The following is a 27,697-nucleotide window of genomic DNA, read 5'->3' on the forward strand; positions in this document are numbered from 1 at the left end:
AACACAAAAAAAAGATCATTTACTGAACTCTGAAGGCTGTGGTTACATTGTAGATGTACGCTCAAAGAAAAAGAAATAAAAAAAACACAATTATGACTAATTTCCTTCAAAACGACACACAGTTTCCTCACTCGGGTTTTATGAAGGCAAAGAAAAAACACCTGTCTTTACAGTTAAAAAGTCCTCTAATGTAGAGAAAATGTTTGTTTTTTTTTAAGCCTGCTTGATAAAACTTTTATTCTTTTAAGTTTTTGGCACAAATAAACCAAACTTTTAACATTTTATTCATCAAATCGTAACTTGAGCTGAAAGCAGGCTGGATAATCAAACTAAGATAAACTTCTGCATGTTTTATACATTAAATGTGTAAAACTAGTGAGGGAGGGATGTTTAAATGGAAATATACTTCTTGGATGGATAAAATATCAGCACCTGGAGCGGTGTTAGGTGATGTCATACTTGTTCAGATCTAAATTAAACAATGTTTATAACATTATATGACAATTAGGCCTGTATATACTGAATGACCAGGTTTTCTATTAAAACATATATATATATTTTTTTAATTTTCTGAAGGCACAAGCCTTATTTAAACCTTCTCGGATATTTTGATTGGGTTCATTTGAACATTAAATATATTATTGATGTTAGTTAATTAAAAGTGAGGAGGTAAAATATCACAATGACTAAGTTTGAGTTCATGTTTAAACTGTATTGGTTTTGACATTTTAATCGAACATCATCATAACAGATTATTTTCTTCACACAGAAAAAAATAAGTTGCACTTTGGTGTCAGTAAAACAAACAACACAAACTGCTGTTACACTGTAACAAAACTCTACCAGCTGAGACCAAGTTACAGATGTCAGCTTCTTAATAAACTGGTGCTAGTTTTTATGAAAATGTGATTTATTATAAAAATATGCCATAATTTATCTGCCACTAAAAATCAGGATGAACTCAGAGCTTGTTGTAGTTCAGGAGAAGGTGACGGTTGGGATGTTTTGTGGTTTCTGTGTTAACATTTCCCATCGGCTTCTCTGTGATCGGCTCCGACGGCCTCAGACACACAGCTGAAACCTTGATCTCTACACAAACACACAAAGAAAGACATCATTAGCACATTTGTGGCGGTAGCGTTTGTAAAAATAGTGTTTAAGTTGGCGTGCCAGATGTTTCACATCAAGTTTAAACCATCTTAGGAAGAAAGGAGAATTCATGGAAGGAAGACACTTTGGTCACCACCTTTTAGGCCTAAGTTTTCCAAAGACCTCACCTGATCTGTCTGTATTCAGACTATGTGTTGGGGATGACTCTCAGATACTACCACACCAAATCTGAGCTTACAGGAACTGACACGGCTTCACTATCGAACGGTGCTGGATGATAATCTCCATGTTGGCTCATACTCACTGAAGAAGTTGCTCCAGTTCCCTCTTGACCTTCGTCACCACAGGTGGACCCTGATAGGTCAGAGCTGTGTAGAGCTGAACCAACGACGCGCCGGCACGGATCTTATCCATCGCATCCTGTCCGCTCGCCACACCCCCGATCCCCACGATCGGCACTTTACCTGTAGTTAAAACAGAAGGGGGTGGATTGGTGGTTACAGCAGCCATCTTCCAACAAGATTCGGTGGTTCGATTCCACCAGTGTGCAGTCTAAAGGCCTTTTCATACTCCATTAGAAGTCACAAAGTCGGCTCTCAGTCACGTGGTCGCGTGATTGGTCGGAAGTTGTTGTGGGCGTGTTTATGAGCTTTAATGGAGCCATTTTATTTCTGCTGCTCTGCTGAGAAGCAGCTGGAAGCTGTTAGGAAATACAGCCGTCTTTACAACTGTTTCAGCAAAACTTATAAACCTATGAACCTAAAAAGACTGCAGAGATACAGGCAGCTCTTCATGGCTGTGGTGACCAGGAGGAAGAGCACCTCGGCCGGGCAGTGTCAGGACATGTCTACTCATTATTGTGTATCAAATTGTCCATCAAATTTGCAAATAAACACGTCTGGTCACAGTAAGGGAAGCAAAAATCTGTATAAGGACAGAAAATTTGAGAAGCCGGTAGAAAGAAACCCGTTTTAACGCTGTAGGAGGAGGGAGGAGCTTCCTGGGATGAAAGGTGTGTGTGAAAACGAACATCTCGCGACCACGTGACCGCAAACCAACTTTGTGACTTCTTATGGATTATGCTGAAGCCCTAAATGTCCCTGAGCGAGGCTGAACCCCTCATTACCCCCAGTGTGTGCCCCATCTGTGTATGAATGTGACCTAAAGCACTGATTAGACTCTGTAGAACAGGTGTGGCCAATCCTGGTCCTGGAGGGCCACTATCCTGCATGTTTTCCTTGTTCCTCTGCTCCAACACACCTGATCCGATGGTTAAATTACCTCTTCTTGTTCTGCAGAAGCCTGTTAATCACCCATTGATTCATATCAGGTGTGTTGGAGCAGAGAAACAAGTAAAACATGCAGGATGGTGGCCCTCCAGGACCAGGATTGGCCACGCCTGCTGTAGAATGATTTATTCAGGTTAGCTTTGTAGAGATGCAGCAGAGTGCTGGATGGATGTGTGTGGATGGGTAAATGAGGGCACAGATTTTATTATAAAGCTCTTTGAGCGGCCTGATTGGCTAGAAAGGTGGTATACAAGTCCAATTACAACAGGAAAAGTAGAATTTTTTTTTGTTAATTAAAAAAACAAAACAAACTAAGAACCTTTGGTGAGGCTGTACATTTCTCTGACGGTCTTAGTTGAGAGGTCTTTCAGGGGTTGGCCACTTAGACCACCAGCCTCAGATTTGTGAAGGTCCTGAAGCGTTTTGGGCCTGGAGACGGTGGTGTTGGTCACCATTAAACCATCCACTCCTAACTGCAGACAGAAGAGCAGAAAGAACAGGAAGTAAACATGTTGATGTGTGGCTGTGAAAATAACTTCCTCTGTCCTCTAACGTGACGTGTTCTGTGACAAACGATGAGTGTCGCAACAAATATTTGCTTAACGTCTCTTCCCCCTCGCTCCAGTGAGCAGAAAACCAGAACATTTATTTCTTTTCCACTTGACCACAAAGGTCCTGCAGTTCTCCAGAAGTTAGGCAACCATTATTGCAAATTAGACTGAAAAAAGTAAATATTTAAAAGCAAGGAAAAATAAAATGGAATTTATCTGTGAAACTGAAGAAAAGCCAGTTTGCATAAAAATGTTGCAAAATATTCACAAATCACCCAGTCAGTGTTAATTCTGATGTCACGACTATTTTATTCATCTTTCAAAATTCAAAATTTCAAAATTTTTAGTCAGTATACTTTATTTGATGTTGTACCTTTTTCTTTTATTTTATTAAAATTGATGAAATATTTAGAAATCCCTGTCCTTACAAGGACTTTTCACTTTTGTTTTACAAGTTGCAGGATAAATAGGATTTATATTTTATTATATAGAGTACAGTGAAGCTAACATTTGCTTGACTTTTTACTCCTTTAAATAAGACATACTTTTTATTGTAATCCACATTTTATTTTTTGGGCTCGGGTTGATTTTTGTCTTTCAAATAGATGTGAAAAAAAACTTCAACAGTGACAACTGTATGGACTGTTTTGTCAAAACTTGCACTAAAAAGATGAAGTTTTCAGACTGTTTAAGCAATACTTTTTATTTTGTGAGATTGGAGTTGTTTTAGGACAGCAGCAATCAATCAGTCTCGTCAGAATTAAACTGTTTTTCTCTAAATTGCGTCTGATCAAAGAGTTATCTACAACAGGATAACAAGATATTAAACAGACTCATTGCAAACTATTGAATCAATCATAAAAAAGGTTATCCTGAGCTACATAAAATGATGCAGTTTGAACGAGTTTACTCCAGTAGTTTTCTAGATATGCTGATATGCACAAAGCCCTTTTATCTGCATATTTTACTCAACAAATCTGAGTGTAAATATATACAAATACATGCAAACTGTCAGACAAATTGTTGGATACTAAAGATTATGTATTTATTTATTTTACTTTTTAGTATACCTACCTTTATTTTAATGCATTCATTGTATTATTAATATTATGTTCACATCGTCCCGTATGTGTTTTTAGTGTTTAAATGTTCAGGATCAGGAATTGTGAAGTTCGAGCCAAATTTCCCTTAGGGGACAATAAAGTATATTCTATTTTATTCTATTACCTTTCCACATAACCCAGCTCAAAAAGATCGTAATTATTTCTCAGACTCAGGCTGGATATTCTTCTTTTTTAACCCTGTTGTTGCATCTTTGTTTAATCAAATTATAAGTTTAGCTTTCTATGGTCGGAGAGTCATTCAGCTGCCTTTCTACCAACCTCCAGAGTGGGCTGGTATGTGTGTTTTAGAGTAAATACGTCTGCCTGGTTGGTGGTTTGGTGATAATGGAGCTTCAGTAAAGCTCTTCTCTAAAGAAAAAGAAATTCTGGGTCTCTGACTTCTTGGTTATTTGGCCAATCACAATTCTTGGTCCACAATTACTCTGTGATACCGGTGATTTTAAAATAAAAATCCATTTCATGATTGAAGAAAATCCTACTGCTCCATACAAAGGTTTGGAGAATTTGTCTAAATAGATTCAACTGGATTTTTTACTATTATTAAATTAAAAACAACAACTGAAACATGTTTAAAACTATGCAGAGTGGTGAAAAATGAATCTAATCCAGATTAGGAGGAGTGTGAAACAACATGTGAAAAACATCGCAGGAGCTGCAAAATTTCCATCAACAGTGTGCCTCTTTGCACAGGGTGTGTGCAGTTTGCATAGGAACATGACGTAAAAAGACTTGGGTTATTAGAGTCGTAACATCCGAGGAGGAAATACCCCCAAAAAAATTTACATGCTTTCTTTTATTTTGCTTTACCTTCTGGAAGAAATAAAAACAGAACAAAATATTCTAAAATAAGCACAACTGATTATTTAAAAGGATAAATAAAATGCGGTTCAAGCCCAAACCTCAGTGACAACATCTGCGATGTCTCGTTTGTCTTGGTCGGTGAGGTCAGGAGCGATCTTCACCAGGACGGGAGGTTTGGGATTTTCCTGCAGGGCATCACGTTCCTTCAACACCTGAGCAGAAGGTGTGAGCATCAGCTGAGGAGGCTGAGAACGAGATCTGAAAGATCTGAAGACTTGAGAATATAAAGGATTAGATTTATGTAAAAACTGATAAATAAAAGTAAAGATCCAGACTAAAACGGGACACGTAACCTTCATGATGAAAGAACTGAGTTTCAGAAAGTTAATTTGCTCATTAATCTTGTCTGATTGCTTTTTTGATTCAGAAATCTGTTAGAAGTTACATTCATAGTTTAACAAAACTCTATTAAGATGAGGCCACAGGGCTTTTAACACATTTATTGTCGCGGCACTGTGGCGTTTATTATCCCTGCCCTTGACTTTCCTTTAGCTGCGAGGCAAACAGCTCCTCACAGGGAGGCTGGGCTACAGCTGCACAGGCTAAAGTCAGAACAGCTCAAGGGAAATACCATTAATTTTACTTAGCTACGACATAAAAAAGCTGCGCGTTACACTTAACAGTATTTGAAGGGTAAATGCATCCCACTGCAACAGGTCCCAGAAGCTGATGCCTCACAGAATACGATGCAACACCTGCATCAGCAAATCTATCCTTTTATAACCTTATTGAAATCGTCCTTACTTCAACGTGAAAGAAAGTTAATCAATATTTAATTTAGGGACAAGTCGTTCCTTGTGTTGCAGCAGAACATGCCAGTGACAAAGACCCCGGCCTCCAAACTTCACTAACATTAAAACTACAAGATTAGCAAAGCAAGGCTTTCTTATTTATTACGACCTTCACTGCTACATCATTTCTACAAAAAAATCCTTTGTGTCCTCTCATTGATAACAGCAGATTTTCATATTTGTTTCAGAAGGACGGCAGGTGAACGAACGGGGCACAAAAAAAAATGTTTCTGCACAACGCATTGGAGCGCAGAATGACAGGTTTGCACAAGTCATCAACTCAATACCTTTAATAACCGTTCCTCTCTAGGCTTCACATCTTTAGAAATAGCTGAAGAAGTGATGGGAAACATAAAGTGATCAGGACTGTGATCAGATTTTAAAAGGCTGAAGTGGTGATTGAGCCTTACATACATCCATTTTCTGCCACTTAATCAGGAAAAATTAAACTAAAACAAAAAGATGTCTGAACCACAAACCAAACCTTATGTGAGGAACCTAAATTTCCAGATGTTTACAGGTGAAGGTTTGGATCTTGTCTTTAGGAAAAAGCCAACCCACCAAATATTATCAGAGTTTTCATTTGGTCCATCCAGAGGGTCCTACCGTGAGTAAGAGCCGGCGAAGCTGGGCCTTCCCCTGCAGATTTCGGAGACCTGGCGTGTTAGGACTGCTGACGTTGACCACCAGGTAGTCAGCCAACGGGCCCAGAGCTCTCACCCCCTCTAAATAATCTGATGCTGCATCCTGGGAAAGCTTGTTCTTACCCAGGTTGATGCCCAGGGGAAGGCCAGCTGTAAACCAACGAAATAAATATGCACATATATAAACACACATGCACACACAGGCTGCATCGTTAGTCACATGACTCAACCAGGACAGAGGATGCTGATGCGCTAAATGAGCTGTAAGCAAATAAATAAGACTGAGCCAAGGACACATCAGGATTATTTAAACACAGCAAAAAGAGAGAAGAACATTTAGATTTAATCTGACTCTCAATTCTGTGCTTTACTTTCATTCCCTCAAACCAGCAGCTAAATGCCCCAACAGAAGACAAAAAGACAGATTTATATCACTCATCTTGCAACAATAAGCTTAAATTTTACAGCGTTATATGAGTTTTTCCTCTGGTTTAGTTGTGTATAAAATACAGGGAACATAAAAAGGTCTACTGACTTTTACTGTGCTCTTGTTGTGTTTCTTTCCTGGCCTTCAGCCTCGTCTGTATTTCAGCCAAACCGCAGCTGTTGAACCCGTATCTGAACAAACCAAACAAACAAATAAAACAGTAATTAATGTAACATAATATTACCTTATTAAAAGCATGTTGAAATGATTGAGTTCATTTTCAGAGCCTTCTTTTACACGTCGTCCCACTAATGATACAAACGTTATTAGTGTATAAACACTAATAAACACATTTCATTTTTGGATGCACCGATTCGATAATTAAGCAGAAACTGTTAGAAACTAATAAATAAAGGTCCTTAACGAGATAAACAAATGCTGTTAGGACACTTTGTCCTCAGTTTTAGTTACAGTAGCAGTTCTTTATTTTTTATATTAATTTTAATATCAATAATGTAAATGAAAGAACAGGATTCACATTTTACAGGACATATTTGCAGATTATATCAACACTAGAAACCGTTTCCAAAACCATAAATATTATTGAAATAATATATCATTTTTTTACTGGGTAATCTTTAAAAAATAAACTCCTAAAGTGCAACATAGTTTTCTTTTTACATACAGAATAACTCATTCAATGTTATTTTTACTGATAGGAAAATTATTAAATTTAAAAGATATTTTAAAACTTTGTGACTCATCAACAGATGACTAAAAAAATCAAAGAGAAACTTTAATAAATTGGTAGGAAATGAACTGCATGGTACAGTTATGCACTTAACATTTAATATATTTTTAAATAAAATGTCAAAAGAAAATGAATTGAATCCTTGACTTTAATTTTAGTTGGTGATAATGCACCAATGACAGGACCTCTGAGTTTGTTTTTCTTTGTGGATTTAAGTTTTCTGTTGAGTATTTTTTAGATTTAGGTTTGATGCCAAAATAAAGTAACATGTCTTATTATTTTACAAACAAAATGCCAAAAAAGTATTAAATGTTATATTTTTGTTAATAAACTTTAATAAAATCTCCAAGGCGTCCTTAAACCTTTACCAACATCTCCTGATATTCTGATAAAACTGAATATATTCACATTTTAGTAAAGAATAGGGTTGTGTTAGACTTTTCCAGGAAGGATGACTTATTTTATTTATTTATTTTTTAAGCTGAACTGTCCGATCTTTCCAAACGTACCTGTTAATTACGGCCTGATCGGCGATGAGTCGAAACACACGTGGTTTCGGGTTTCCCTCCTGAGGTTTTGGTGTTATTGTACCCACTTCAACAAAGCCAAAACCCAATTTGTACAAGCCGTCTACAGCCTCTCCGTGCTTGTCGAAGCCTGCTGCAATCCCGATCGGGTTTTTGAACTTCAACCCCAACACATTCACTTCCTGTTGAGACATATCAACAACAACAACAACTCAAAGAAGTAGTGCTGGGCGATTTGGAAAAAATCCTATATCACGATATAGATAATTTTATATCTCGATAACGATATATATCACGATATACCCCAATTACGTACACTGTCAGTTATTCTCTGAAAAATATGAAAAAATAATCTAGTTTCTTACCTTTTTCAAGCTTTATTTCGAAGTGACATTTAACTGAACTTTCACAAATGAGATCTGCTGCATTTTAGTGCAGCAATATATATGTACCTGTTACGATGTAACAGTATCAAATGACAACAGACTCCATTATCTTCGGCCGGCTATAGTTTCACTTTTCGCAACTTTCCCCGGCTCTTTTAGATCTTGTTTGACCTTGCACTTTTTGGATTGGTAAATATTCTTTTTCGTGGTTCTTCTTTAAGTGATAGAAGAGGTTTGTTGTGTTGGCGTCAGATGAGAAAACAGTCTCATAGCAGAGTTAGCATTAGCAGAGTTAGCATATTACCTTTTTCTGCTCCGTGTCGGACTTCTTGAACCAAATCACAGATGTCCCCCTCATTTCGGTAAAAGTCTTTCTTCTTGGGCTGCCTGCTAGCTGTCTCTACTTGTTGCGACCCCGAGTTTGATACTTCATGCGTCTCCATCTTTCAGCACTCATGGTGAAAACACGGCGCCGCACAGAAAGCTGCTGCCGTAAAGCATGTCGCAAACCCACACGTAAAGCAGCGGCATGTCGCAAAACGGAGGTTCTTCGCAAAATAGTTATTTTTTCTTCTTATTTATCACTTATATAAACTGAATGTATGTAAAGTGACAACACTAATACATTCTTCGTAGCCTACGTTATGAAATATTTATATGAATCATTGATACAATTATGATAGAGACGATAGAAGAAAATATATCACGATATACACTTTTCTATCGTCCCCACGATATGGATCGTTATATCGCCCAGCACTACAAAGAAGTACTGCAGAGTTTAGTGCTGCTGAGGAGGACCCAGCACATCGAAAAGAAGAATGTGAAATTCCTACCAATGATGCAGGGTCCTGGTAGCGGCTCAGAGGAACCAGGCCCATTCCTATCACCCTCACGGACAACACATGTGCCGTTTCCGGCCCCACAATCCTCTGCAGCAGAGGCATCAGCTGGTTGGCATAGAAACGCTCGTCTCCGACCACAGTGAGGTACGAGGCGAACAAAAGGCTGCCTGAGCCGATGACCTTCACTGCATCTCTGAGGCGTTTCTGTGGATGAGAACATGAAGGGAAGAAATAAACAAAAGAAAAACACGAGTTGCGTTAGCTGTCCCTCGCTTTAACTAGAATACAAAACAATTCAAAAAAGGTTTTATTGTTTTTGCAGCGGCTCGGTTCCCACATTGTCTTATTGTGTAAATCCAGTATTATCTAGAATAGAAGAATTGTCTTAGAGAGGAACAAAGAAGTTCAACACATCCCAGAACATCAGACAGGTAATATAACACCATGGAAACAGACAATAACTCACTTGTACTGTTAGGCTACGGACAAATCACAAAGTATTCGGTGCAAAGTTTCTATCTGAGAGGTGAGTTGAGATTTCTTTTGTGACAGACTTTTAAAAGTACATTTTGTTTTCTTAAAACGGACGCTCAAACACTTAACATTAGTCTTTTTGATGAGCCCTGTACAACATTAAACCCAACCATTCAGGTTGACTTTACGTCACAGTTGGGTATATTTCTTTTTTTTATTTCTGCCTCAGCAACAGAATCCAGTTTTATATAAAAAGGACATTTAGTAGGACGACATTAGGAAGATGTCGACACATTCATTGCAAAGACTTGTAAAGGGTTTCCTATGACATGAACTCTGGGTAAAAAAAAAAATATATAAATGTTAAGATTACCTAGAGAAATAAAGTAAAAAATGACTTGTGATGTAATTAGTGCTGGAAAGCCACACATTAAACTACTTTATCACTGATGCTTAAGTATGAGATAAGATGACTTCCATTACAGGTTTAAAAAGCTATTTTTGACTATTTTGCAAAAAAGAATGGGCAGAAATTTCAGTCTCTAGATGTGGTTGTAATGTTTCTCATTCAAGGCACTGTAAATGACAATAAATTCTGCATTAAAATAATACAAGTTCACACACTTTCTGCACAGTTACTTGCAATCTGAACAAGGACTAAAAATATTGATTAAAACTGGGTGTTTTTGCAGTATTTTGTCTCGTTATCACAAACGATTTGAGTGTCAGAAGCTGGTAAAATAGCCATTTATTGCTAACTGATCGATTTTCGAGCAGCAACAAGCTACGAAACAGGAACACATGCGTCCCTTGCTTAAATATGTAATTCTGGGAAACATTTTTGTGTTTTACATTCTCTGATATTACCTTCAACTGTCCCGCCATGGACGCTGTTTTAGCATTAAATCAGATTAAAGCACATTGAGCAGTATTTCCTGAACAGAACTCTCGCGCTTTCTCGCATCTTCTCGCGATACTTCAAGAAACCCATTTATTGAGTTTCTTAAAAGATTTTATGACAGCAGGGAATATTCGTGATATTATAGTTCACAGATTGTAGGCCTGTTATTATGGTACACCTAAAATAATAACTAATATGTTTTAAATGTTAAATGCAATTTATGAAATAAGTTACAGGTCACTATATAAGTGGAAAGCTTGTGTGTGAATAAAAAGGAGGCAGGTGGAACAGTGAGGTTAAAAGGAGCAGAGCTCACAATGGTGCAGGACTTTAAGTCGCTAGGGTCGACTGTCCAGGAAAACGGGGAGTGTAAAGAGATAAAGAAGAGAGTCCAGGCAGGATGGAGTGGATGGAGAAAAGTTTCAGGAGTAGTTTTAAAGAAAGGTTTGTAAGACAGTGGGGAGAGCAGCCATGTTGGACGGTTTGGAGACAAAAAGACAGGAGACAGAACAGGAAGTGGCAGAGCTGAAGATGCTGAGGTTCTCCTTGGGAGGGACGAGGATGGACAGGATTAGGAATGAGGACATCAGAGGTACAGCACAGGTTGAAGGACTGGGAGATAAAGTTAGAGAGTCCAGACTGAGATGGTTTGGACATGTGCAGAGGAGGGACAGTGGGTATATTGGTAGAAGGATGTTAGAGACGCAGCTACCAGGAAAGAGACAAAAAGGAGATATATGGATGCAGTTAGAGAGGACATGGAGGTAGCTTGAGTGGAGACAGAGGACACAGAGGACAGAGTTAGATGGAGGAGGAGGACTCGCTGGGGGGACCCCTGAAAAGAGAACAGCTGAAAGAAAGAGAAGAAGATAAGAGAAAGCTTGAGTTAACTTGAGTGACATCAAGAAACTCCTCCACTTTGCATCTTGTTTGTGTGGCTGCTCTGATTTCCCTAAAGTATTAGGAACATATGCAGAGTTTTTTTTTTTTTTCTGGAGGAAGCTCTCTCATTTTCATGTGACGGGCTGAAGTTTCTTTGCTCAGTTGAAGGTCCAGCCACAGCTCCAGCAGCTGCAGCCCAGCAATGGACATGTCACTTCAGACCTTTATCTTTATGTGGATTACAGTTGGATGTCTGTCACAACCTGAAAACTCAGAGACTAGTAATAACCTGCCAGTGCACTGTGATTTTGTTTCAAAAAATGTCTGTCTGAAGTTTGTGGAGGAGTCAAAAACCTGGGACCAGGCCAGCAGCAGCTGTGCAAAGAAAGGAGGGAAGCTGCTAAAAGTTTTGAGCAATTCAGTTAAAATCTACCTGAGCAACATCACCAGGGAGAATAACACCAGCAACTTGACATGGTGGATGGGAGAAAGGGTGCATGTTAATCAAAGACCTTCACTAAGTGAGTAAAATACAGTTTAATTTTCTGTTTTTGTGGTTCATTGTGGCAGTTTAGGTCAAAAAAGAAGTCATTTTGTCATTTATTATGGACCTAATGTGTAGATCTGTGGATATAAGGATGAAAAAAAGACTTTTTATGTTGTTTGATTGACTAATCACTAAACTCATTGTTTACAAAGTCAATAAAGTAAAGATAATGTATAAAATAGGAGAAAAAATGCATAAGATGTTTCATGAGATCCTAAAATTATCTCTTGAACCCAAGAGATGCTACATGTTTATCGTTTTTTTATCTCAGTTTAAATAATTTCGAATTTTGTGTCTTTTTAGGTTTTAAAAGGCTCCTTCAAAATGTTGTTAAATAGGATGATAAGAATTTTTTAACAGAAAAATATTTTTTTTAATTTAAATGAATGGATGATGTTTGTGAAATGTCTTTAAAAAACTGAAAATCTGGTTCGACAAAACATGTTATACATATTCAGTTTACTGAACCAAAAGCAAACAGTCCTATTGCATAATTTGTGCGCAAATCTTTTATTTCAAAACAGAAAATGACGATGTTTCAAAGGATTTCTGCACATACATCAAGTTAAATCCTCTTCAGCTTCTTACATCTAACTGCAGGATGAAACGGGGCTTTCTCTGCATCCACAGTATGTAAAGACTCCAAATAGATAATTGCGTTAACACTTTTGTTCTTGCTTAAATTACAAATACCACTAATACCACTAATACCACTGAATTACTACATGTTTCATTATGTCGCATTTAGTTAAAAGTGTCATTCTTGTTTTAGGAGGTTGGAAGTCTCCATCAAGAACAAAGGTAAGAGATAAATCTTACTTTATCAGGTAGAATTTGTCAGAATAAATATTAACATCTTTGGGGGTTTTTTTCTCTTCAGCAAACAATCATCCCTGGTCATCAAGTCAGATCTCGTAAGTTTTAACAGATTTCCTAATGCACAGAAGTCATCAGTCAGAATATGACATTGTGTATCTTATTAAATAAAAAAATAAACCCAAATGTTTTCATTCCAGGGCACAAGAGAAATACAGACAAATTAAATTATTATTTAGATGGCATGGTTTCAAATGTCAACAACATTTCTGTGCTACTACAGGTGAGATACGCCTCTTTAATTTCAGTCCAGCTATTCAAGATACACAGTTTTAAAAATTGAGTTGTACAGAAAAAAGTACTTACGTCAGAGTTTGAATGTGCTCTTTATCTGATGTAGTTTGCAGACAAAGCACTGCGGATAATGGAGAAGCAACCAGGGGAACCAACCAATGACAAAAGGGTGGGCTCCTTTATTTTACTACAATACCCTTTTTAATTCTGGTCTTTCTTATTATCTCAGCGTGTAATGTTGTTAAATAAAGTCTGCTTTCTCTTCTCACAGGCTAAGTTTATTGGGGCTTTGTTGAATGGTACAAAAACCTTGACTAAAGATGATGTTTCAGAAAACAAAAGCATCGTTGCAGACATCATTAGCTGCAGCACTGCCATGATGCGACTGTCACAGAAAAAATGTGACACTGATAGCAACCCAAATCCCATAGTAAGTTCCCATGCCTCTATTACCAAACACATAAATGTCTTCTTACTGTTTGGTTTTTTAGAGTCAAACATTGCTGGGGTTTTACTTGTTTTATTTGTTTTTCCTCTGCAGTCTTTGTTTGAGACATTGTTCGAAATTATTCGTATAGCTTCTCTGCTGACTGGTCTAGAAATTAATCAGACATATATAACCAGGACCCTAACAAGCACCCTCTATATGAGAACGTAGGTATATGGTACTTCAGTTATTTGAAACAAATATGTATTTGTAGGTAAACTGTGACTTCTCTTCTCCTCCATCAGAGTCAAACCTGATGGACTTGACAATGCACTGGTGGGCTCAAAGGAAGATGGGTTTGTGAAGCTCCCATCATTCTCAGCTCTACAGTCAAAAGTCGGAGGTTTTGATAGTGTCACAGCACAGGTCTGGGATGAAATATAAACATGTTTTTTGTGTCTTATCTGCCACCTTTCTGAAAGAGCTTCCTTTATTTTCAGATGGCTACGTTCCCCAGTAACCCTCACCCTTCTGACGACAACATTTCAGGAAGTGTTTGCAACTTTATACTTAGTGATGGAGCAGACGAGATTAGGCTGGAAAACCTGACAGAGATGATTGAGGTACAGCAATGAAAGTTTTTAACATTTGCGTTGGCACGTCTCAGACACCAGAACATGCATTTCATGCAGCTAAGTCAACATTACAAACCCTTCATGACAGTGACGTAAATAAAATCAGTTCTTAAAAGTCTTGTAGTTGCATAGTTAGGAGAAAGTATAAAAAAAGACCGGGTATAAAAAGAACATTTTAGAGAAGCTGAGTCCAGAAGTAAAGATGGGCAGAGGTTCACCAGTCTGCAAAAGACTGCTTGGAACAATTTCAGAATAATGTTCCTCAATGGAAAGTTGAGAAGACTTTGAATATCCCATCATCTGCAGTTCATAATATCATCAAAAAGTTTAAAGAATCTCTAGGGTCAAAGGTTAAGCTTGAAAGTCAATATTGGATGTTGGTGATCTTGAGGCATGAAACATGAACTTGTCCCATCTTTTTTTAGATGTGATGCTTCAGAAATTAAGAAAATTAAATTAATGTAATATTTAAATTAACATTTTCATTTTGCAGCTTGTCCCACAAACAAACATACTCTTGCTGTCTCTGGTTTCCTCAGATATTTTTGACTCGTCCGAAACACGCAGGGTTTATGAACAGTACCGTCGAGTTGACCAAAGACACCAAATCAGTTTCTACACTGAATATCTCAGACCCTCAGATGACCGTCTTCTTCAGCGTAGAGCCCAGCGTCAATGTGTCGCTGCTTCTTACATTGTCTTACGGGTCGCCCCCCAACTCCACATATTTCAGCAACACAACCATCTTGAGCCACACAGGTAACACCAGCAAGTTGATCCACTTCTCTGTGAATTAGAGCTTCTTTTTTTGTTGTTGTTGTTGAGTTTAGTTAACAGATAAATATATTTTGGTTTTCAGGAGGCTATCGCTGGATGATAACCCCTGAGATGTTTCAGCAGAATTCTGGGGTTTGGTTTGTTGACACCAGACTCTTAAATTTCACTTCGAAAACAAGCGTGTCATTGACAGTCACCATTTTTATGAGCAAGTGCCTGTACTGGGATACAGAGCTGGAGAAATGGAGAACTGAAGGCTGCATGGTGGGTGAAATAAAGCATTCTGCATATATAAGAATATTGTGTAGTGATTCACACAGTGACACATGTGTTTGTCTCAGGTGGGAGACAAAAGCACTCCAAAGCTTACACACTGCCTGTGTAACCACCTCACTCTTTTTGGGAGCTCCTTCTTTGTGATGCCAAACTATGTAGACATATCTCGGACAGCAGAGCTCTTTGCCACCGTTAACGAGAACTATGTGGTGCTGGCCCTGCTGTGTGTTTTCTACGGGCTTTACCTCTCCACACTGCTGATGGCTTGCTACGCTGACCGCCGGGCAAGCTCTAAGGTCAGACCTCATTATGCCCTTCATGTGCCGTTTGTTAATAATTAAAGGACAAAGGAAATCGCAACAAAATGTAAGAGAAATTATACTTATTGGTTTCATTCAAATATTTGCACTCTGCTTTTTGGTTTATTATCAGAGGAAGATAACTCTGCTGGAGGACAATCACCCAGGAGCTCAGTACAACTACTTGATCGGTGTCCAAACTAGTCATCGCAAAAACGCCGGAACTACTGCGAATGTAAGGATTTCCTTTTAACTGACAGGGTTGTATTTTATTCCTGATAAATATGATTCTTTTTTTCATCTTTGACAGCATTTCTGTTCCTGTTTCAAGAAAAAAAGTTAGAACATCTGGCAAAGAAGAACAACAACTAAAAGAGGATTAGGAAGACTTGCTAATTATGTAATCTTTCATTTAAAATAGTACAAAAACAACAATTAAACACTGAAACTTGGCAACTTTTCAAAACATAAAATCTCAGTTTTAATTCCATACCATTTGGGGAAGCTATGAACTGAATAAAAGATTGCTGCTGGAGGGTGGAACAGCATCCTGGCCTGGGGCCTTTCTGGGTGGAGTTTGCATGTTCTCCCTGTGCTCACGTGGGTTTACTCCGGTTTCCTCCCATGCATGTTAGGTTAATTGGTCACTCTTAAATTGTCCCTAGGTGTGAGTGGTTGTTTGTCTCTATGAGGCCCTGCGATGGACCTGCGACCTGTCCAGGGTGTCCCTTGCCTCTTGCACAGTGCTGGAGATAGGCACCAGCTCTTCGTGACCCAAAATGGAGAAGTGGGTAAAGAAATTGGATGGATGGATTGCCACTGGTTGCCACTGATAATCAGCTCTAGAAAGGCACCTGACTGTCAGCACCTGGGGTACTAGAAGGTCAAACCAAAAGTCAATAAGCTGTTCGGCATTGGCAAAAAAGTTTTAGCAGGTTTTTCATGGGGGAAACCCACAAATGCATTTTTCTTAAAAATGTGGCACCATTTACGGGAAATAAACAAGCTTTCCAATGATATAAGATTAATTTCTCAGAAGCACTGACACAGCCAAACACAAATTAACTTCCTTTTTATGCTATGTTTATATAGAGTAGAAATTACTGGATTATTTGCAGGTGCTGTTTAATCGATATGCTGTATCCTGCGCTGTCCTGCAGGTCACAGCGAAGCTGGTTGGCACAGATGGAGAGAGCACCATACACACTCTTACTGATTCCAACAAGCCTGTGTTTGAGAGAGGATCTTTCGATATGTTCCTCTTGGCCACACCCTTCCCGCTGGGCGACATGCGAACTCTCCGTCTGCAGCACGACAACTCAGGCGGGAACCCTTCATGGTAAAAAAGGCAGAGCTCCTTAGACAAGAGAGCCTTAAGGTAAAATTTAATTCTTTTGTAAATGAATTTTCTCCACAACAAAAGGTATATCAGCAAAGTTTTCGTGCAAGATCTTCAAAGTCGAAATGTCTGGCACTTCTTCTGTAACTGTTGGCTGAGTGCTGACCGAGGAGACGGCGCCACCAAAAAAACCTTCAACGCCGCAAAAAACAACGAAATCGCCAGCTTCAGGTCCGAATTCTGTACTCTGAAAAGAAAAGAACGGAAACAGCTCAGCTTTTTAGCAGCGCCGTGTTAAATCATGATTTCTTTTCTCTCAGGAACATTTTCCAGAGCCGAACATCGACCGGTTTCAGGGATGAACACATCTGGGTGTCCATTGTGGATCCTCCTTCTCGGAGCCCCTTTACACGAGCTCAGAGGGTCTCCTGCTGCATGTGCCTGCTCCTCTGCACCATGGCCATCAACATTGCTTTCTGGAACATTCCTGTGGATGAAAGCTCACCTCTGCTCTTCTCATTAGGTGACGACGGAGTGAGATTTATGAACTTTTGATGCAGCCAGGCTTGTTTGGAGCTGCTTTCCATCGATGACATCATGAGTTTGTTTGCTTTCTGTTCAGGCTCATTGGAGATCACTTGGCAGGACTTCATGGTGGGGATCCAGTGTGGTCTCCTCATGTTCCCAATCAACATCCTCATCATCACCATCTTCCGAAAAATCCGACCTCGAGTGGTTTCCAAATCCAAAAAAGACGCAGAGGAAGTCTTCAAACCCCCCGCCGTCACCATGCCAGCTGTTCTGAAGGTGGGTTTTGTTTTGTTTTTACTTTTCTACACATTTGAGATTTAGTTAATTAAACACTATTCATCTTTATCCTTAAATATGATGTTTTTTTCTTCCTGCAGGAAACAGATGAGATGATTTCTCTGTTGAGCATGAGTCCAAAAAACAAGATGTTGGAGATGCCCGGGCTGGAGTCCTCCTCTGACCTCCTCCCTGCTGTGGACAGAATCCACATCTTTATCCAACAAATGCAAGGTAAAATTATAAACATGTTTAGTTTAATAAAAGGTTTAAAATACAATTTACTTTAATAAGGCAAGCAACTACACTTTACACAAACAAGGAAGGAAAAAACAGATTTTTAGCTGGAACCAAAACATTTTTCAACTTTAGATGTTCGGAAAGAAGGATTAGAATAAGAAAATGAGCATTAAAACAGACTTATTCTGATCAATACCAACCAAACTAAGCTCATCTCTACACAAATATATTTTCAGCCTGTTAATCTCATGTAAAGGGTCCTTAAGACATCAAATTTTGTCTCAACTACAGAACAAACTTTTTTAAAATTAATTAAAAATCTAGATTTCTAAAAAGGTCTAAAGCCTAAAAGGTAATTTAATTTAAAAATTAAAGATCCAGCATTTCTTAAAGGAGTGCATATCAATCAACACCTTTTAAACGAAGATCATCATATGTTCAAAAGTTTTATTCTTTTTGTCAAAAAAAGTAAAGTGCAGTTGTGTACAACATGGGATGACTCTCAGCTACTACATCTCCAAATATTAACTCATTATGTGTAAAACTGAGGTTTAATCTCTTCTTTTCTAAGGTTGATTAGCTGTGGCAGCTGTGTTGCACTTTCATCGTGTGCTGGTGACGATGCTCAGCTACTACCACATCACATTTTAGCTCAATATCTGTCTGGACATAACAACTTTACGATAATTTATTTTTTAATTAAATCTATTTTTGAAGGATGTCATACTGAAAGGTTTTATGGAGTTATTAGCAACAATTTTTTTTCCAGACTTCTCTTTTAAATAAAGATTTTTTTTTCCCCCCCTAGTAGCACGTCACTGTAACTTGTCCATTTAAACTCCTCTCTTCAGCCTTCACTGTTCTGCTTCGTGTAATGACTCCTGTTATAAACCTGCGACAGGTGAGAGTGAGAGCAACAACCACTGGGTCTACTGCAGCAAGTTCCTCCTGGCCAGCCTCTGCCACCTCCTGCTGAGCCTGGAGAAACTGGATGGAAAAAACTTCCTGAATCCAGCCGAGTACCAGCAGGTTCTCAGCCTCACCAGCCTGCTGGTTCGCAAAGCCGAGATGGTCCTCAGCAGCCACCTGGCCAACTGGTCGGCCACCTCGCTCTCACTAACAGATGCATCTATTAAGATTTTCCTTTTTGGTTTATTTTCTGTCACTCATTTCCTTTTCTTCGCTCAGCCCGCCTCCCGTGAGGAAGAAGAAGAAGGCGTCTGCGGGCTTCCGGCTGCCATGGTGGTTTGTGTTCATCGGTTGGTTCCTGCTGCTGTCCATCAGTGGAATATCCACGTACTTCACCCTGCTGTATGGCTTTCAGTACGGCAAAGAAAAGTCCATCAAGTGGGTCATTTCTCTGGGCCTGTCCCTCTTTGAGAGCATCTTCATCCTCCAGCCTCTCAAGGTGGGGAAAATCAGAAACACTTCATCCTGGTCAAGACTTTAAATCTGAGAACCTTTTCTGCTTCAGACACAGATTTCAGAATAAATTTCTTTGTTTTACTTCCTGTATCTTCAGCCTGCATGTTTTCTGGTTCAGATTTCTGCAGCCAGTCTCCTAACTGGTACCAGAAAAAAAAGCCGGTCCTGTTAAAGTTTTAGATGTCTTAGATCTTCTGAACAAATCTTTTTAAAGTTGCACGTTCTAGATTAGTTAGTAAACCACCCCAAAACTGTGGAACAGCCTTCCAGTGTCAATCAAGTGTGCCCCCTATGATAAAGTTTTTAAGAAGCATCTTAAAAGGAAGGTAAAAGGAAATCTATTATTTATGTCATTTAATGTCTTTTACTTGTTTTTCTATTTTATGTTTTAGTACATCTTTTTGCTTTACATTAAATATGATGTTTTTGTGGCTCTTATCTTAGGATTTATTACACTGGTTGTTTTAAATGTGCCTTATAAATCAAGGTAATTTAATGTAAAAGTCTCTATGTCCTTAAATGTTTGTGTGTACGATGTCTTACTGAGGCTGTTCTTGTTCTCAGGTGATCGGTGTTGCTGTGGTCTTTGCGCTGCTGCTGAAACCTGTGGCTGTGGAGGACACTGAGGAGGCCGAGGTCGCACTGTTGGGTAAGAAAAGCATTCATCCAGAGTTTTTTTTTTTAAACTGTTTGCTGTTAGAAAAATATTGAAGGGAGTCTGCTCAAAAGAAAGTGCCCAAACACTGATCTTATGACAGCTGTAGTTCCTTTATTTATGCATGATCGCCTGCTAACACAATGTCATGTTTTGCAGCACATAACTTCAAACAGTTTTTGTCTTTTTATCATCTTTAAAGTGGTTGCTGATGCAAGTCCTTGCATCAGAAAATAAAAATCTTTTGCATCATCCCTATTATTGTTCTTGCTCAACACTGGTGTAGATTCTCCGTCATCCAGGATAGTATGATCCTGAGTGGTTCAATAAAAGGCAGCTAGACTTTCACATCTCATCCAGAAGACTTCTTCAGTTTTGATCGTGGGTTGGGAGTTTGCAGGCGTATAAGTCGTTATAACGCTCATATAATGACCCACCCCTCCATCCTGTGAGTCGTTTGGGTCTTTGACACTTGTTAAATGCCCTCTGATGAGCTGTTTTAGTTTCAAGATGTGAATGGTTAAAAAGCTGAGATTTGAAGGAGGACCTTTAACACAGAAAGCCAACATTTAACTGAGGAGGCGGTCTGAGGTTCCATCTTTAAACACCTAAAGTGCAGCCCTGACTCGTCTCTCCAGGCAGTTTCACAACCATTCACACCCTGAAACGTGACCAAAACAGCCCACATGTTGGCCTCGTTATGAAGCATTCAACAAGTAACACCAACCCAAACGACTCAAAGGATGGAGAGGCGGGTCAGCGACTCGTGGGACCTTAGGGCTCTAATATTGTGATCATTATAACAACCTGGAACTCCCAACCCACGATAAGAACTGAAAAGCCCTTTTGGGTGAGATCTGAAGCGTCCTCATGAGTGAAGACTGTCCTTGGCACGTTAAGGGTGGAACGCCTGAGAATAGGTGAGGAACCTTGAACCTCCTTGGTTATCACAGCTGCTTAAACCGAGGAAAGATTCAGTTCATCTCTGGTCTTGTTGTCCTTAGCAGATGGCTTTGGCTAGCATGTCCAAAATGTCCCTTAAGCCAGCTGAATGTTGCTGTAGCTCAGACTTGCGTAAGAAGAGGTGAGCTTTCATCCACTAATTTGTAGGCTGTGAGAAGGTTTGCAGTTCAACAGTTTCTTTCTTTAAAATCCAAAACAGCAGGGAGCTCAGCACTCTTTGTGCTTCTTTGTGAAGAAGGAAAAGCTGATGATGTTGCTTCGTCGTTTTTTAACAGGAAGAAAGTGTGATGATGTAAATCTAATAAAATACGGAGAAGAGTTAACGAGAAATCAGGTCAGATAAATGACAACAAATTGAACTTAAGCTCAGCTCAGATTGTTCGACTTCCGGCTGTTGTAAGCAACCGATACATGCAAGACTTTGTGATTCTTAATATTCTAAACTCTTGATAGTAACCCGTGTCACACTGTATGATGCAAGATTTAATAGATGTTGGGCTGTGCAACTTTCTGCTGCAAGTGAATCGAGTGCAGCACAAAGATCAAACAAAGATATTAATCAAACAATGAAAGGAAATTAACACTGATGCTCTAATTATTATATCTGGACTTTAATAGAGGAGGAAAAGCTGTGGACACTTTATGGTTTATGGTAGTTGTTGCGGGTCATTTCTGGTCATGAGAGTGCAGAATTATGATCCTGTCACACTGAAGGACCACAGACCACCATCCAAGCTCAACATGTTTTGTTTTTTATGACAAAAGATTTTGTGAAGGATGTGAACTCAGCAGAAGTGGAAGAAATAAACCAACTTCACATTTAAATATTATTTCTTTTAAATTCTTACGTGTTATTATTTGATGTCTCAGTGAGGACGAAGATGCAGGGATCCACATTTAAAACGAATATGTGACCACCAAGTAGCTCGGGTGGACAGCAGCCTCCTTCGATCCTCTGTTTTCAGCGTCTTTGCTTCACAGAGAAACTTTTCATAAAGCATATAAGACTTTACGTAAGAAAAACTGAAAAGAAAACGTTAGGACACCTTTGAACCAGTCTAACATGGCGTCTAAATGTAATTTCTCTCTCCAATTATTTATTAATGTGTCATAAAGCAGTTGGCTTTGACATTTAATGACAGGCTGGCTGCAGAGAACTCTTATATAATCCTGTTTAGCACACAGGAACAGCTAGAATCCAGTTGTTGTTTTTTGTTATTCACTGACTTCTCTCTGTTAAGTGTGTTGTGAACACAACCTTCCTGTGAGAGTCTTAATCTCGTGTTCTTTCCATTTAACAGAACAAGTAGAGAAGTGCAGACAGTACACCGGCAGGGAGACACTGTGAGGATGCAACATTTAAAAGGACACGTCCTCCTCGTCTTCTCCTACAGCACGTCTCTTATCTGCTCTTCCTGGAGGATTTAGTTTGGGTTATTGAATTATCTAACATATTCTAATGTTTTCATATGTACAGATATTCTTGCTTTAGTGTTGAGTCGGAGTAAACGGGAACGGATCTAACTATTCTTGTATGTAAACATGTTTTATAAAAAGAAATTTTATTTTAAATAGAAGCGATTCATCTAAAAAAACCTACATACAGAGAAAAGACACTCGAGCTTCATGGCATCAAACAAATTGGAACCTCTTTAACAATTTTTAGTAAAAGAAAAAAACTGTACTATAACATGTAAACACTGTACCATGTAAGCATAATTTTAAAGTAATAATATATATATATATATATATATATATATATATATATATATATATATATATATATATATATATATTGAAATTTGAAATTAAAAGCCTTGAAGTCCTTGAAGGAATGCATATCACCCGCCACCTTTAATGCAAGAGTCGTCTGTTGAGAAATGACAGCATTATAGCCAATTTGGTCAAATTTTAAAAATAACATTTTGCACAATTTTATGCAACACCACAATATCTCCTGGAGTATTTGTTGTGAATGATTCTCAGCTACGACCACACCGATTCTCAGCTCAGTACCTCTAAAATTAACTGAGTTATAGCCTTTTAATTGTGTCAGTTCAGTTCGATTGGCTGTGGCGGCCATCTTGAATCATTTTGAAACTCCAAAACTTAATCAGCTGTAGAGGTTAATCAAGGGATTTACTTTCTGAAGGTTTCTTTAAAATCTGTTTGGTGATTCATGAGAGACACACGGGGAAAACTATTATAAAATCCTAACAGCATTTTTTTTAGCCATCATCGTTACAACAGATTAAAAAAGTAATCATAAATATAGAAAAATAGTCTGATACTTGATCAGGATGCTTTTGTTGTCATTATGTTTTTGTTTAATTGTTTAATCATCCGTAATGTCCGTGTACTTTAACCAGCAACAGTCACGAGTCTTTGTCACTGTTATTTTGTCGGCTGGAAAAGTTCTGGAAAATCACTGATTTTTACCAAAAATACAACATTAGCATAACTGTATGCTTTAATGTAGCTCTTAACTGCTTTAATTTGTGTTCAACTGTTGCAATTTCATTTTAAATGGGGTTTAAATTACTTTTATATCAAACTGTAGATACTGAAATCATCTTGTTTCTGCACAAAAGTTCCTTTTTTAAATGATTATTTTTGTGCAAACATATTAGCAGCAAATTAGGCCAAAAACATCCTGATTCTTAGATCACAGCTGCAAACTTTAGATGAAGGCACAGTTTGGAAAATGAGCAGGAAGATGCACTTATGGGAACTGATGGTTAATTGATCACACGTTAATTGAAAGTGGATGTTTCTCCTGTTCATCATTTATGAGTCAGATTCAGTCTCTCCTCCTCCTGAATGATTCATCCAGCAGACTTAAACTCCCGTCATGTTTCTGCTTTTGGTTTGGGAACATGTGCAGCACTGCTGGCTCTAACTAGCTCTTCTGTTGTTTCATTTTAATTGTGAATTAATTATTTGTTAGTTTTATTTAGCGGGACTTTATGTGTGAGTTTAAATAAAGTGATTTCTGCTGAAACTCTTTAAGCTTTGTGATTTTTGATTTAAAAAACATCTTTATTTTTGTCAAAAAAAGGTCATGATTGTTTAAAATAACTATAAAAGGTTAAAACATCCAAAGTGGCGAATGCATTTTATACACACTGCATGTCAAACACTCGAAATGATGGAGAAAATGAGAAATAAATGAACCAGTCTGACAGAAAATACCTTTAAAGTATGGCTGATTATTTGTTTTTGACATCAAAATGATCTCACAAACCAAATAAAGTTTAATAATTTATATTTAACCCCACCCAGAACCACAAAACTGCATTTTCTTACTTTGCCAGGTGACATAATCCTCACCTGACCTGAAAGTCTGAAGTAGGACAAAAAGAAGCATCTTCTTCACTGCCTCTGTTGTTTTGGGAGCTTGTGTTCATTTCCTTTGCAAATTGTGTCCTTTCAGATGAATAATCTTTGAGCTGCCTGACAGAAACTTGGTCGCTCTGGCTTTTGGCCTTTAGCTTAAACCGAATCAGCTGGAAATGGGTTAAAATGTGTTTTATTTTGCTTCAGGACTTATTACGAAAAAAGCTGTTTTATATTCTGGCTTTCATTTGTTTCGTTGGGATGTCGAGGCCTGAATGAAGCTGGTTTTGCCCATGCTGGTGGTGGCTTTGCTCAGTAATAAATACACAATTTATACAAGTTGGGTTTTCCATTCTAACTTGTTTGTTGTTCCAAATATTATCAATCCAACATTTAACACCAATTGAAATATGGAGCAACAAAAAAAGTAACATGTTTTTATAAAAAAAAAAAAAACATAAGCTAACTAATGCTGTTTATATTTGCATCTAAATCAATATGAATTGATAACCTACTGTTACCTTTAATAACTTATTGAAAATAATTTTTAAAATATTTAAGAATTTCACTTAACAAAGCTGTAAAAGAAGACATTGTTATCTGAGAATGTGTTTTCTTCAAACATTAAGGACCCCTAGTGGTTACTAACACACATAGCAGTTTAGTAATGGTTTGAAACTGGAGAGAAATAAAAAAAAAAATGTTACTGACCACAAAGTTGTCCAGTTCCAGTCTTTTATTTGTTATTTTAGCATACACCGTGAAAAAAAACAACTCAATTTTGTTTTTAAACAAAGACACAATTTTGTGTCTAAAGATACAGATTGACAGAACAGTCGCACATAGAAGAAAATAGCAAGCAGCTCCCAGCTCTGTAGTGTCGATAATCTCACTTTATGTCCTTCAAAACTTGCAGAATTAATTATTAAACTGGGTCTGTATGATCCAGCTGGGAAGCCGACTCTCGGGCCTCCGGAAAAGTGCTGAATCATTTAAGCCGAGGCCGCCGTTCATTTGCCATGCAAGCAGAGCTGGGTGTGGTTCGGTTACAGCATGTCTGCACAAAAACGAAACCCTCTCTTCTTTTTTCCTTCTTTCCACAGGAAACAAACATCCACCCTACCGACAGAACAGACCTCTGTTCATTAGATGCACACATTTAACTGAAGTAGGGGAGAAACACAAACTGAAAATCAATCCAGGTAACATGACTCCAGTCTAACGAGCGTCTAATTCTATTACAGACTGGCAAGGCCTCAGATGAGAGATGATAGCTAAGGCAAATGCAGTGATGCAGGTACAGAATAACACAAAACTATCACCCCTGGAGTCAAAACCTGGATCTAATTGGATAAAGTTGAGTCAAATCTTTTGTCTGATAGGAGTGCTAAGAGAATGAAGTACTTCATGTAGGAAAAAGTACAAGTATTTGGTAAAACTAACATTCAAAATGGCAAAAAAAAACAAAACAATTTAGTGATGATATATATAAAAAATAACCACTGCCAAACCTCTTTAGCTGTACAGTAGAATCACTTGCGTAAATAAGCATCTTTATTATCATAAATGTATTAAATAACAGGTTTCCTAACTTCACTTTTTACATTGATGTCAGCTGCAGGAGATGAAGTCTTGCCTCGTGTAGATCCTACCTCGACGTGAGTGTTTTAAAACGACCCTTCCACAGTGATTAAAAACTATGTGACTGAGATTATGGCTTCTGACAGCGACGACAGCTTTACGGGAAAACATTAGGGGATTTTCACGCCGCGCCTCGGAGTGAATACGGTGACATCAAGAAGTTTGAACGCCCAGTTTCCCTCTGCAGCAGGGCGGAACCTGTCAGGCTTGTTTGACTGGTCTGACACAGTGGCAAAGATCTCAGCGGCATCAGAATCAAGGCATTTAGCATAAATATTAGTCAAACCCCGAAACCCCAACAAAAGAAACAGTTAAATCCTAAATCTGATTATATAGTTTATCACAAAGACTTTTGAGAAAAGTTAAAAGACAATGTGACCTTAAATGAAAAGCAGGAAAACAGGCCCACGTGATTGGGAGTAAAAAAAAAAAGGCTTACTGCCTAAAGAAATGATTTGTTCTTTTCTAATGAGAGCTCGACACACTCAGCAAGTTAGTTATATTTGTATAAATGAGGTAAGAATTTACGTATGTTTAAAATCTATGTAAAATTACATTATTGCAGAGGAAGGGGGAAAAAAGGACAACCCAAATCTGATCCAAAAACTTAAACATTTCCCATTTCCTGCTCTGAGCTGTGTATGTATAAAAAAACAGCCTATGAGTGTGTGTGTGAGTAGACAGGTGGTTAAAAAAAAAATTAAGTCTTCTTTTTCAGCTCCTCGAACCGCCGCGTCAAATCATCAAAGTCGATGTCGTCCGAGGTGGTGGTGTTCCCGCCTATGGAGGATGTAGGGAGTGTGTCAGGAACGGAGGGAAGTTCTGGTAGAGAGTTGTCGTACACACGAGGCTTTGGAGTCGGACCTGAAGAGAAACACAAGTTCACGAGTCCAAATAGGAGCTAAAACTCAAACATTAAAAGCATCATTTTAACAATATTCCTCCTCTTCTTTCAGCTGTTCCCTTTTCAGGGGTCACCACATCGAGTCGTCCTCCTCCATCTAACACTGTCTTCTGTGTCCTCCGTCCTCACTCTATGTCCTCTTTAACTGCATCCATATATCTCCTCTCTGTCTCTAACATCCTTCTGTCCCTCCTCTGCACATGTCCAAACCATCTCAGTCTGTCCTCTTTGTCTCTAACATCCTTCTGTCCCTCCTCTGCACATGTCCAAACCATCTCAGTCTGGACTCTCTAACTTTATCTCCCAGTCCTTCAACCTGTGCTGGACCTCTGATGACCTCATTCCTGATCCTGTCCATCCTTGTCCCTCCCAAGGAGAACCTCAACATCTTCAGCTCTGACACTTCCTGTTCTGTCTCTTGTCTTTTTGTCTCCAAACCATACAGCATACAAAATTAACAAATACTACTGATTGTAGTTAAAGGCTTAGGAATTCCTAAAGGAATGGATGACTCCTGATCTGTTCTTGGGAAATGTGTTGTGACCAACTCTCAGCTACTATCACACCAGCTTTTAGCTCAACATCGGTAAAATTCACTGAGTTATACAGGTGCTGGTCATAAAATTAGAATATCATGAAAAAGTAGATTGATTTCAGTAATTCCATTTAAAAAGTGAAACTTGTATATTATATTCATACATTACATACAAACTCATATATTTCAAATGTTTATTTCGTTTAATTTTGATGATT

The 27,697-nt window shown here is 38.4% G+C and overlaps 3 protein-coding genes across 4 annotated transcripts in view; 1 reads left to right on the plus strand and 2 right to left on the minus strand.

Moving 5' to 3' along the window:
• Positions 1-691: 691 nt before the first annotated feature.
• Positions 692-10,745, minus strand: dhodh (dihydroorotate dehydrogenase). The gene is made up of 9 exons (XM_017440726.3): positions 10,648-10,745; positions 9,298-9,510; positions 8,058-8,257; positions 6,906-6,988; positions 6,333-6,520; positions 4,974-5,087; positions 2,719-2,872; positions 1,415-1,574; positions 692-1,089 (listed from the first exon to the last, which is right to left on the minus strand). The coding sequence occupies exons 1-9, from the start codon at positions 10,663-10,665 to the stop codon at positions 1,020-1,022; spliced, it is 1,200 nt and encodes a 399-aa protein (XP_017296215.1). The 5' UTR covers positions 10,666-10,745; the 3' UTR covers positions 692-1,019.
• Positions 10,746-11,453: 708 nt separating this feature from the next.
• LOC108251068 (polycystic kidney disease protein 1-like 2) lies at positions 11,454-22,775 on the plus strand. Its single transcript, XM_017441241.3, has 23 exons — positions 11,454-12,084; positions 12,635-12,739; positions 12,883-12,911; positions 12,991-13,024; positions 13,127-13,209; positions 13,327-13,389; positions 13,492-13,650; positions 13,762-13,874; positions 13,953-14,073; positions 14,148-14,270; positions 14,822-15,041; positions 15,142-15,323; positions 15,401-15,631; positions 15,768-15,869; positions 16,795-16,973; positions 17,058-17,204; positions 17,294-17,496; positions 17,596-17,780; positions 17,882-18,014; positions 18,922-19,117; positions 19,209-19,428; positions 20,010-20,094; positions 22,365-22,775. The coding sequence occupies exons 1-23, from the start codon at positions 11,766-11,768 to the stop codon at positions 22,409-22,411; spliced, it is 3,279 nt and encodes a 1,092-aa protein (XP_017296730.1). The 5' UTR covers positions 11,454-11,765; the 3' UTR covers positions 22,412-22,775.
• A 2,345-nt stretch (positions 22,776-25,120) lies between these two features.
• Positions 25,121-27,697, minus strand: part of ist1 (IST1 factor associated with ESCRT-III) — a 7,743-nt gene continuing 5,166 nt past the window's right edge. For both annotated transcript variants that reach the window (XM_017403903.3, XM_017403898.3), the window contains exon 10: positions 25,121-26,904. In XM_017403903.3, coding sequence (XP_017259392.1) covers positions 26,741-26,904 — 164 coding nt within the window. In that variant the 3' untranslated portion in view covers positions 25,121-26,740. The remainder of the gene's footprint in view (positions 26,905-27,697) is intronic.

Source organism: Kryptolebias marmoratus, linkage group LG15, assembly GCF_001649575.2.
Source record: "Kryptolebias marmoratus isolate JLee-2015 linkage group LG15, ASM164957v2, whole genome shotgun sequence".
NCBI lineage: Eukaryota > Metazoa > Chordata > Actinopteri > Cyprinodontiformes > Rivulidae > Kryptolebias > Kryptolebias marmoratus.

Bases quoted from the DNA above. Each gene is read 5' to 3' on its own strand.
- dhodh (XM_017440726.3), bottom strand. The intron at 6,989-8,057 runs GTACGTTTGGAA...TGGTTTGTTCAG, and splicing joins GATCAGGCCGTAATTAACAG to ATACGGGTTCAACAGCTGCG. The intron at 1,575-2,718 runs GTTCTTAGTTTG...TTTTAACTACAG, and splicing joins AATGTACAGCCTCACCAAAG to GTAAAGTGCCGATCGTGGGG.
- LOC108251068 (XM_017441241.3), top strand. From the start codon at position 11,766: ATGGACATGTCACTTCAGACCTTTATCTTTATGTGGATTACAGTTGGA. The intron at 12,740-12,882 runs GTATGTAAAGAC...TTCTTGTTTTAG, and splicing joins GGGCTTTCTCTGCATCCACA to GAGGTTGGAAGTCTCCATCA. The intron at 15,042-15,141 runs GTAACACCAGCA...TTTGGTTTTCAG, and splicing joins AACCATCTTGAGCCACACAG to GAGGCTATCGCTGGATGATA.